This window comes from Hippoglossus hippoglossus, chromosome 13, assembly GCF_009819705.1.
Source record: "Hippoglossus hippoglossus isolate fHipHip1 chromosome 13, fHipHip1.pri, whole genome shotgun sequence".
Lineage (NCBI taxonomy): Eukaryota > Metazoa > Chordata > Actinopteri > Pleuronectiformes > Pleuronectidae > Hippoglossus > Hippoglossus hippoglossus.
The window spans coordinates 10,391,269-10,403,316 of record NC_047163.1 but is presented as its reverse complement, the minus strand read 5'-3'; the positions used below and the strand labels follow the sequence as shown (position 1 = coordinate 10,403,316).

Genomic DNA, 12,048 nt, shown 5'->3' with positions numbered 1-12,048 from the left:
GTGGCAGTCCTGCACCGCCCTGTTTTTGAAGTTACATTTTCACCTCAATGCCCAGCAGCTTGTTTACAAACATGATCCATGTGATGTATTTGTGTGTTGAATGATAAATGATTCAGAGTGTTAGTGAAATGATATAAAATCGGAGGGGGGAGTCTAACTGGGACTGAGACGTTAATCTCGTTGGAGAGTTGAAGGTGGGCCTGCCCGAGCTAAGCCAATCATTAACGTGAGCACGGGGTGCATTTGGGTCATGGTGCCATCTTAATGGGAAACGCTGAACATGTGCTTGGCATGGCTTGGCTAATTGGGGGGAGGGTGTGCTTGCGAGGCACCTCAGTCCATCATCTTGATCGCCATGGGAACTGGCGGATGGGATAATTAGCTGGACAGCATGGCACAGCGCAGTGGCGGCTATAGGCACAGGCAGCAGGATTAGGGATGCACACCATGATGAAACTAATAGAAATGGATTTTTCACAAGCTGTGTAAAAGACTTAGTGAGTCATTTACAATTAAGTGGCAGCAATATTTACTTCATTCGTCTTAGCCTCGCTTCCAGCTCCTGCTCTCTCTCACACTTATTTTCAGTCTCCAATTTTCCCCCAATTTTCTGTTTATCACATCTTCCCAATGCCAAAAAGGGAGAATAATGAAGTCCTTGTCTTTCTAAGAAGTTATCAATTTTCTCTTTAGTTCCTCACATGTCTCCTCATCCTCTGGCTCCAACGTCTCCTTCTGTATTCTCTCTTTTCATTCCACTGTGTGTGTTACACATCTCTCACATGCTGACTGTACCAGCTGAACTGAATGGAAGAAACAGTCATTGGGGAGATAGATGTTTTTCATTCTGGTCAATACGCCTGAGACATGGACGGTCAGTCAACATCACACCAAGATGTGGAACTTAAAGTTCCATCCACATTTCAGAGCTGAATGTGGCTTTAGTCTTTTCTCAACCACTAAAATCCTGATTGTGTCTCGACTGTATGTCCCATTCCTCGTCTTCCTCCCTATACCAGCCGCCCAGCTCTCTGTCTGGGTGGCCCAGGCCAGTAGGAGCCCTGCACTCTGTCCTTTCTTTTCCAAACTCCTCTGTTCCCCTCTGTCTCCAGTTTTGTCTTCGCTATGTGTGACCAATCAGGCAGATCTGTTCTTCCTCTATAGGACTGTTGGATCTCACACAATAGGCCTCAGATTCTGAGTCTAGGCTGTGTTCTCTCTGACTTGGAGGCCGAACAAAGAGAGGAAGGAGGAAAATAAATGAAAGCGTCCAGGCGAGTGGTGCAAGGACGAGAAGTTGCTTCAAAGAGTTTTTGCAATATTTGCACACGGCCCCATGTGTTCCACTTGAGTGCAGGAGGGGAGTGTGTGTGTAAAAGAAGAGTAGTGTGTTTTACTGAGGTTGGGTATTTGTGTTACTCAAGTTTTTATCAAAGGTTGCTATGAGTTAGGGTTGCGTGATCCAACAATAGGCACAGTGAGTTTATATACATTTGTCAGATGTCACAGAATATTTAAGCAGAACTCATTTATGCCAATTTGGATTTTTCTGAAACACAGATATTCATGGTCCCATGAGGTTGAATCCAAGCGACTTTGGTGATCCATTGAACTGAACTTTCCATCAGCGACGCCATGAGGCAGAAAACATTTGATGTTTTGAATGAAATGTAAATTAAATATTGAATCAACTTGTGGTTGATCCCCTCAGGATGAATTCAGATTTTTGTTTCTCTAGCACCAGCGTCTGCTCAAAATTTGAAGTTTCCAATTCTCTGGTTTCTGATTTAATAATAATATTAAGATAATAAAAGTAATTTAATTCCCATCAGCCTCAGGTGTACTTAGTGTTTATTGCTTATTATCACATGTTAGCATGCATATTATACTTGCTGAATATAATCATCATTGTCATTATGAGCTGATGGACTCCAAACATTAACATTCAGCTCAAAAAATAGCTCTTTTGTTGTATGATTCATGCAAAAATGTAATATTCCCTTAATTTGTCGTGTATTTAATTATCTAGAGTGGAAAATGCACTTCCTTGTCTGATAATTTATACATAAATAATATGAAAATTTGCTATATTATCTTAAAATTACACATAGAGACTTTCTTCATCTTTCCTTGCCTCCTCCTTTTGTACTAAAACCTGCTCAATTTTTACATTTCATTTTGGTGACGAGACATCTTAAGAACACATCTGTACTTTCGTATTCATCCACATATTATTATTATGATTAGTAGTAGCAGTAGTAGCTGTAGTATTTATTTTGCACTGTACTATTTTATTGTGTTTTAACTTGTGCACCTGATTAAAGTTTCCCACCTTGGATTACAAATGACTGAACTGAACCCTCCCCCTCTCCCCCCCCTCTGCCTCAGGTACCACATGTCTGGTGGCTCTACTGTCCGATAAGGAGCTGACCGTGGCCAACGTTGGAGATTCACGCGGAGTCCTTTGTGATAAAAACGGCAATGCCATTCCTCTATCGCACGACCACAAACCTTACCAGCTCAAAGAGCGCAAGAGGATCAAGAAGGCTGGTGAGTGAGACTTTTCTCAGCTGATTCTGAGCAACAGAACAAGGCTTTAGATAAAATTTAGGGGAATATCACCGCTCAGATTGTTGTCATGGAAGCATAAAATAAGTTCTTATGATCAGAGCTCAGAATCATTGTCCTTTTTTTCCCCACACAGTGTCTCTGTGCTTGGTGTGACATCAAAACCTATTGACTGATAAGACAGTCTGTTTCCAGAGCAGTGCACGTTATCAAATGCAGCCAGACAGTGCACAGTATTTAAGGTGCATCTTGAGGCATAACTCTGCCTGCTACCATATCTGCATTCTCTCTGTGCTGAGGAAAGTAGATGCCAGATTACCGTGAGGCCAGCTCACCATCTCCACCTAATGGTCTGATTGGGTACTGAAACTAAAACTTGAGATTTAGGTTGCATTATGATGCTGCCTACGCAACTGTTTATTCAAGTAACATGCTTGCAATTTTAATTCCGCAGACATTGACATTTCCTAATGTTTTTAGTGCAATGAGTCTCATGTCCAGGAATCACGTGTATACCAATAAAGATCCCTTGTTCAGGAACCTTCTCTCGCAGGATAACATTATCTTGTTACTGTGGTGGTTTTTACTACTGTCTCGGTGACACTTTCATCCTAACACAAAGACACATTATACCACGGGTTCCTCAGGTAGAGCTGTTAATCTGATCAGATTTGAGAACAACTTGTTGCACTAATTTGCATTTTGAACGAGGGAAATCAGATTTTCTTGAAACCATTGTTGCTCCTAAAAGCCAAAATAAGTGTTGTCTGTAACGCTCCCAGTAGAAAAGAATAATAAACAGTTTCAATTCACATGATCTCAGCAGTATCATTATTAAAAATGCAATGTTTCTGTCATAGTTGTTCCTCTTACATCAGACTCACAACAACTGAGTCTGATGACTGCAACAACAAATTAAAGAGTATTTATAATGTCATTTCCGATAGATTAATAGTAATTTATTATTATTATTTAAGATATGATAATTTTATGATAATGAGTTTTTCCAGTATTTTCTACAGTGAAAAAACTAAATTGTTGGATGAACTTTAAACTTTTTTTCCCAAATTTTTCTGCCTTTGATTGAAATGTTGCATTTTCATAAGCTAAACTGAAAACTAAACTTAATACTGAAAGAAATATATATTTTATTTTATTTTCAAATAAATACACACTATTTCTAAGGTATATGAAGCAATAATTGATAAATAATGATAAGATAACTATGATGATAATACTATTTAATGCATTTATTAGCATCCCACCCTCAGCAGCTAACAGCTCAGGTTAAACACATCATTGTGTTTAAAAGACATAAAGAGAAACAGAAGAGACATAAGGAATGTGGGATGTCTCCTGAATTACTGCACCTTCAGCCGACAGTTTATAAATAACATATCTAAAGAAGAGCTGAAGAAAATGACAACACAGGGGTTGTGTCCTCTGCTTTTTCTGGGAATTTGGGGATTTGAGTTAGCTAAGCGCAGATTATAATAGAAGGTCACACATAATGGGATTTGGGGGGTGGTGGCTGACAGTAATATTTTATAGCCTGCAGTGGCCTGAACTCTCAACCTCAGTATTTTTAAAAACCCTGGCTATGACCTCGCTCAGCAGGATCTGGGGAGGCAGCCTGACCTAGTATGGAAGTCTTCATCTACTTCAGTCATTTCCAGCACTATAGTCCCTGCTCACCAATCTGCCGGAGCCACTGAGGACACACAGCTGCACTCGCAGGATGTGACATGAATTGAAATGTATCCAACATAAATAATTTGTTCCATGAGCATTAACGCTGAGTGAAAACATGTCAGCGGCAAGGATCCATATTATGATTCTCACTTTGATGTGATCATGGTGGTAGTTGAGGAAACATGGCAGCCGGTTCATATGAAGAAAAATAAAATCTGGTATCTTGGTGTTGTAATAGCAGTAACACAGAAAGCATCTGTTTCTCCTCTTCTCATGTTTGTGTTTCTCATTTTTCTCACTTCCTCTCTTCTCCCTCCACTTATTTTTCCTTCACTTCCCGCTGCTTGTTTTATCATCTTCCAACCATTTCTTCCTCCGACTTCCTCCTCAGGTGGTTTCATCAGTTTCAACGGTTCGTGGCGCGTCCAGGGCATCTTGGCCATGTCCCGTTCTCTGGGCGACTACCCCCTGAAGAACCTCAACGTGGTCGTTGCCGATCCTGACATCATGTCCTTCGACCTGAACAAGGTACAGCCGGAGTTCATGATCCTGGCATCCGACGGCCTGTGGGACACCTTCAGCAACGAGGAGGCGGTCCGCTTCATCAGGGAACGATTGGACGAGCCTCACTTCGGCGCCAAGAGCATCGTCCTCCAGTCCTTCTACCGTGGCTGCCCTGACAACATCACCGTCATGGTGGTAAAGTTTAAAAGCAAGGCCAGCGAGCAGTAGACCATCCATCTACCACATGCAGTATCAATATCTTGTTTGAATAGGCTTAAGAGGAAAGATTTACAAAGTGAGTCCACACTTTTTTGAGCAAGAACTATATCTCTAAAAGATATTTACAGAAGTTTGCCCATCGACGCATCAACCACGCCCCCCTACTTTACTTTTAATGAGGTAAAAGTGACACAAGTAAGGAAATGTCTTATTTGGGCTCAGCCATATGTATGAGACACCGTAATGTGGGATTATTCACTGTCATGCAAATAAACAGATTTAGCTGTGTGTGTGTGTGTGTGTGTGTGTGTGTGTGTGTGTGTGTGTGTGTGTGTGTGTGTGTGTGTGTGTGTGTGTGTGTGTGTGTGTGTGTGTGTGTGTGTGTGTGTGTGTGTGTGTCACATAGACTAACTTTGGGGACAGATTTCCGATTAAAAACCAGTTGGGGATGGCTGTGTCCACAATTGGGGGAAAAAAGATAATAATTGGGTCAATTGTTACTAAACGGTTTGGGTAAGAGTTAGGGTTATTCAGGTTTTGATTAGTGTAAGTCACCGGGAATTTAATGTCTCTGTAAAGTCCCCAAAATTTACTGTGTGTGTGTGTGTGTGTGTGTCTCGCATTAACCACCAGTTCATTTATTAGCCAATAACAACAGATTTATAAGATAGCATGGAGTTCCACTTCCATATTATTTCAAACGTGATGCCTTTCACTCAACATCGACGTGACCACTGATTTAATTTCAATTTAATTTTCCACATCGTCTTATTGTATCTACGTCCACCGGGAGACTGCACTGAAAATTCTGTTGTTCAACACGTTTCTTTTTTGTCCCTCAGTCAAACATACGTCACTGGTGCAAAACATGAATATGAATTACTTCCCTTTATTCATAAACAACACAAATTATTACATGTCTGATAGAACAGATTACATTGTTACATCACATTTGCTGAACGTGAGATTTCTCGATGTGAGAATGAAGTGTTTTGTCTTGAATGGCCCCGTTTTTACTTTTGAATGTTGTTTTTTCACTTAAAATAGCTACTAGCTTTTGATTATCAATTATTTTGAAAACTCTGATCGGGATCCTTGTAACGACTGATAATGTAGCAACTGTTTGATAGTAACGCAGCTTGTCACAGTGTCATTTTAAATGGTTATAAAATCGAATACAGTCTTTGGAAGTAATACATTTCCAGACCATGTGGTGATATTGTAGTAACATCACACTGACAGCAATAACACTGACTTTAATTGTACAAACCTGTAAGAAAAAGATGAAATGTTGAGTTTTCACAGTAAAAATTACTAAATGATAGATAATTTTACATTTAATTATTGGCTTAACAACTTTTTTAAATCACATATTGACATGCTATTCCATTATCTGACTTTTCCTACATTATCCCTTACTGCAAATAGAAATATACTCAGACAACTCACTGTTGATATGTCTCGTATTAACGTCACATTGGTGCAGAGAGAACTCATCATTCATCCCGACCGTCACTGCTCGATCTCCATTCCCCTGTGACTCAAAATATAACAAGCCTTTAAATGAAACGCGTTATTGTTGCCTTATTTTTTTAACTGCTCATTTCCTGTTATGGAGTCTGCTGCCAAAACTACGCCCTCTGTTTTTACTCTAACGCAGTCGATCATACCTTGCACACTGCACGACCTCGGTGTGATATCTTGTTAACTCTGGTGTAGAATAGCATTGTTGAGAGAATGTCTCCGAGAGACAGGCCATTGTAAGATGAATGTACATTCTGTCCTCGTGTTAGTATCACCCCTCCGCTGTTTATACAACAGTGCGCCTGCTCCGGGACTGTTTGACTTCAGAGATATATACCAGATAAAAACGGTTAGTTTGTGCTTTTTCAGTTCACATTCTTCCCTCCATGAAAATGTATGTTACAGAATGTTTATGTGGCATTTGTACTTGTTTTTGTTGACTTTAATAAAACTGTAAAGAAAAGAATTCAGAAATTTTAAAAATGTAAATCAAAAAGGTAACATTAAAATGATAAATGATCCCTTTCTGTGTTGCGTGTAACTGTTGACATGTACGATACAGCACAGAGACAACAACACTGAAGGAAATGGAAGATTCCACACAGATGTTTTCCAAATACATAATCCTGGCAACTCGATATCCATCCGTTCAGCTATATACGACTTTTCCTGTAACTGTCGAGGGGAGCTGGAGCGTATCCCAGCTGACGTTGGTTGAGAGGCGGGCTTCACCCTGGACAGGTCACCAGTGTATCACAGGTCCAACACACAGAGATCAACAACCATTCAAACCTACGGTCACTTTAGAGTCTTGGGATGAGCTCTGGAAAAAATCCATTCAAAAACAGGGAGAACATGTTAACTCCACACACACACCATCAGAACCGGGAGTCAAACCAGAAACCATCTTGCTATAAGGATAACCACTGCACCACTGTCCCACCTGACCCAGTATCTCATTAAAAAAGAAGGAAAAATAAGACAATTATTTTACCTATATCCTTTACAGATTTGCTCTTTGGCTGAAAAACATGAACATCATGAGAGCTTCTTCTTTTCAGAAAGTTCTCTGCTATTGTTTTTTTGTTGTCTTTGTCAAGAAAATGAAACTGAGGTTAATATACTGACAAGAATCAAAAAGGTAAAAAAAAATGCTTTCTGTTTCCTGTATGTTTTGTTTAAGCGAGTATATTGTACAAAAGTAATGATTATAATATAGCAAAGAGACAACGGCACTGACAAGAAAACCATCTCCCATAAAAACAGAGAAAGATGACTTATAATAAAAAATAAGATAATCTGTTACATATATCTTGAACAGATGTGCAGTTTGGTTTAATCTAAATTATAGAAAAGCACTCATGCATCAATCAACATCAATATTCCTATCAAATATCATGAAAGCTTGTACTTTACAGAAGGTCGTTGTTTATTCTATATTTTTTTGACTGTTTTATATTTATCTTGTTGAAGGAAATGCAACGTCTGAGCTCTTTTACTAAAAAGCCTTATTAAAGTGCGTCTGTGCCACCTGCTGGGTGATTAGAAAATGTTAACAGTGCACACAACAGTACTACACTGATTTAATCCAATGACCAATGCATTGATGTTAGTGATGGGTAATAAACAGTACTAACATTCATCAGTCCCAAGGCTGGACGTACTGGTCAACAAAATAGATAGTACTATTAATAAGTAAGAACGTGATAAAACTAAGAATGGCTACAGAAACTAGTCATGTATCCAGAAACATAACATATAAATTAGCCGGCTCAGTCAATCACAATAAGTGGGACATTTTTGTACATGCGTGTTGATTCCAGATGACTCACTGATTCCCAGAAGCGCTTTGGAAGCTGAACCTTCAGCCGACATGTTGTGAGTCTAATAATAAAACCACATTTACAATCAGCCAAAATCTCCCTGTGATGTCATCGCTGGGTGACAACCATCCAGGAAGAGATACGACCCTGCAAACATGGACTTCCTGGCTGCTGCTGGTGTTTGTGTTTGTGTGTGTGTGTGTGTGTGTGTGTGTGTGTCTGTGTGTGTGTCTGTGTCTGTGTCTGTGTATGGTTGTGTGTGAGATGATCATGGGCAGGTGTGATGTGACCCCACTGAGGGAGCTGCAGTAACCGGAGAGCTTCATGTCGCCCCACTTCTTTGCACCGTCACTTTGGATATAAATAGTGTGCCTGAAAGCTACGCAGGGGACAGAAGGAATCCCATCACAGACAGAGGGGAGGGGTCAATATGCTTGCGTGCACATAAAGCATACTGATTTCAGGCCGCGGTCACAAGAGGCCAGACACTGTAACCCTGCACATATACAGTACCGAAGGACACAAACACTAGAAGACATTCCTTTTTGGATATAGACAAACTCTACATTATCATGGGTGTTTGTGGATCCAAGCTTCGGAAGCAGTCACAGGTCCTGATGCTGGGCCTGGACGGCTCAGGGAAGACCACCCTCCTCTACAAACTGATGTACAACGAGAGCGTGGTGACTGTGCCGACCGTGGGCTTCAACGTGGAGTCGCTGGAGACGGACAGGAGCAGCCCGAGCCTGACAGTGTGGGACGTGGGGGGCCAGAGGAAGATGAGGCCCCACTGGAAGCATTACTACACTGACACGGCCGGACTGGTGTTCGTGGTGGACAGCTGCGATCAGACGCGGCTGGACGAGGCCCGCAAAGAACTCCATCGGGTAATTAAATCAAATGAGACTTACTTATTAGGGGGGAAGTTTATCTCTGCTCACTTTAAATCTGAGTCATTGTTTAAACTAGTTTGTATATTTCAGTACGCAACTGTCACACAGAACATTTCCGCGATGATGTGAAATGAAGTGCGTTAAACTGAAACTGATGTGAAAGATCTGCATATTCATAGATTCTGGATTTTCAAAAAGAGAGATTTTGTATGAGGATATTGAACTGAACAACAATATCAGACTCTAATTATTATTCAAAGCAGATTTAGATTTAGTGGCTTAAAACTCCAGGACATATTTATTAATCTTCAATAAATGGTTTATAACACACTATAATAACATACCTGTCAGCAGATATATGGACTTTAGAACTGTTTACCTTGTGCCAAGATTATGTTGTAGTTGGTGGTTTGTTTGATTGTGAGCAGGATTATGTAAAAACTACTTGATTGATAACCTCAAAACTTGGTGGAAGGATATGGTATGGGTCAGAGAAAAACCCATTTTCACAGATTTCCTATAGAGAGTAATAAATAGATCTTGATGAAACAAATCAGGTATGTTTAAAATAGTAGTGTGTGCAAATTGGTGCAGCTTGATCGACTTTAAGGGGACTAGTGGGCCTTGGTGGAGGTATGTGCTCTACGAGTGCCATAGGTATTAATGCATTTATAAAACAAACAAACCGTAACCTTGCACTGTAGTAACTAATGTGTTCTGTACTGTTTTGTTCACCTACCAGGTCCTGAGATACGAGAGTCTCCGAGGCGTCCCTCTCGTTGTCCTCGCCAACAAACAGGACCTTCCAGCAGCTCTGAGCCCAGAGGCGCTTTGTCTGAAACTGGACCTGAGCAGAGTGTGTGACGGCAGAACCTGGTTCATCCAGCCCTGCTCTGCCACCACTGGAATGGGACTCGAGGAGGGCTTCCGGAGGATAGTGTATCTGATGAAGACCCCACTGAAACAGACTCAAGAGGACATTAAGGTTAAGATGAGGTCAAAGGGCTTCAGTGCCACAGCCGTGAAGCAAGTCTTGCTCTGCAGCAGGTGATGGATGAAAATCTCTCTTGACCCGTGTGGGAGGATTTGCTGCTCGCCTCTGTGAGTCATCAGCAGACAACCGCTCTCTAAGATCAAATGAGAGGAGGCGGTAATAAGATATTAAAATATGAACACAGTAATTAGTGTTAATATCTGTGAAAGATAAAACTTTAACTCTCACAAGCCTCACAGGAAATAATGAATCTGTCATGATAGAGACAAGTTGTGTCAGAACCATGAGATTCTCAGTTTCCAAGACGATGAAAGTGAGAAATACAGTAAAACAATACCCAGACGTTTGTTTGTCTGTAGGTTGTGAAGGTTAACGGGACGATGGAGGGGAGAATGTCTCTTTGTATGAAGATGACAAGGATTTTGTTATCAATCTTGAATTATCAGGGTAGTTTTGAGAAAGCAGTCAATCTGTCACACAACGTTCAGTACAATCTGACTGTTCATAGAAAACTGACTGATAACAAACAGGAATGTTCTTTTCCATATGTGGACTACTTCACCTTATTTCTATGCATTTATTTGTATCATTTTTAACATCACATAATCAATTTTTGATACTTAAAACAAGAATAGCCTTAACGTTGTTGCACCAAACTTTTGAAACTGTTTTTTTTGCACTGAAATAAAGTTGTTGAATGTTTTAAATTGAATGTGTTGTTCCTTGAAGTCAGAATGATAAAAATGTTTACAATAAAATACAATTATGTTAAAATTGCATAAACAAATTTCATATATATATATATATATATATTTTAGAGCATTACTTGAGTAAAGTACTTAATTCTAATCATATTTAAATCAAGTTTTATTCTCATATCATGCCAAACATGTGACCCATCTTATGTGACATTAAGATTCACGATTCAACACTTTATAGCCATATCAATACAGTTGGTCTTGGCAAAAAATACACACACACTCAAAATACCTAGTCAATCCTAAAACCAATGTTAAAAAAAGATAAAACATACATAAAAATGAATAAAACCTCATCCTATAAAACGTATAGATAACACACTATATAGCAACTAGTGGGTCACCATCAAAAGGAAACTAATTTCTTCAAAACATGCATAAGAGGAAAAGGTCCAAAAAAATAGAGCAGTAAAAAGTAATTCTATATTTTATCTAATCACATAATCGTAAAAAAAACTGATCAGAAAAAAAGAGAAGCTTTGTCTGGTGATGGATTTCCTCATCTAAGATAAATAAATGAATACAATTTAATTAAAAGCCATAATCTTATCTCACAAAACAAAGTAAAGTTCAAAGTTTCCATTAAGGAGGAACAATTTAATGGAAAGGATTTTCTATTCGTCACAGTATATTGAACAAAACTGTAGAAATTTGATGTACTACTGGACTGTATTAGTTGTACAGGTGTGTTTCTGATAACCTGACTATTGTGTGCGTTGCACTTTGGATGGACTAAATATCATGAACACCTCATCTTAAAGGTTCAGTGTGTAGAATGTAGTGACATCTAGTGGTGAAGTGTCATGTTGCAGCTGAATACCCCTTACCTCACCCTCCCTTTCCAAACATGAGGTGGCCTTCATTTGTCATAAAAACTCAAAAGGTTAAGTTTTTACTGTTTGGACAAAAGTAAAAAAACATGGCGGCCTCCGTAGAGAGGACCCACTCATGATGTAGATATAAAGTATTTAAATACAAAGGGCCCATTCTAGAGTAGAGGAAACCACAATTTGTACAATTTAGATAAATAACACAAAAGGGAATAAATCACAAGGATTATTTTATAATAAATT

At 39.5% G+C, this 12,048-nt stretch overlaps 2 protein-coding genes across 2 annotated transcripts in view; both read left to right on the top strand.

Annotated features, from left to right (window-relative positions):
- ppm1lb (protein phosphatase, Mg2+/Mn2+ dependent, 1Lb) overlaps positions 1-5,850 on the top strand; it is a 48,855-nt gene extending 43,005 nt beyond the window's left edge. The window contains exons 3-4 of the mRNA XM_034604372.1: positions 2,389-2,550; positions 4,652-5,850. Coding sequence (XP_034460263.1) covers positions 2,389-2,550; positions 4,652-4,992 — 503 coding nt within the window. The 3' untranslated portion in view covers positions 4,993-5,850. The remainder of the gene's footprint in view (positions 1-2,388; positions 2,551-4,651) is intronic.
- A 2,898-nt stretch (positions 5,851-8,748) lies between these two features.
- On the top strand, positions 8,749-10,925 carry LOC117772848 (ADP-ribosylation factor 6-like). Its single transcript, XM_034604380.1, has 2 exons — positions 8,749-9,217; positions 9,966-10,925. Exons 1-2 carry the CDS (start codon positions 8,903-8,905, stop codon positions 10,272-10,274), a joined length of 624 nt encoding a protein of 207 aa, XP_034460271.1. The 5' UTR covers positions 8,749-8,902; the 3' UTR covers positions 10,275-10,925.
- Positions 10,926-12,048: the final 1,123 nt, after the last annotated feature.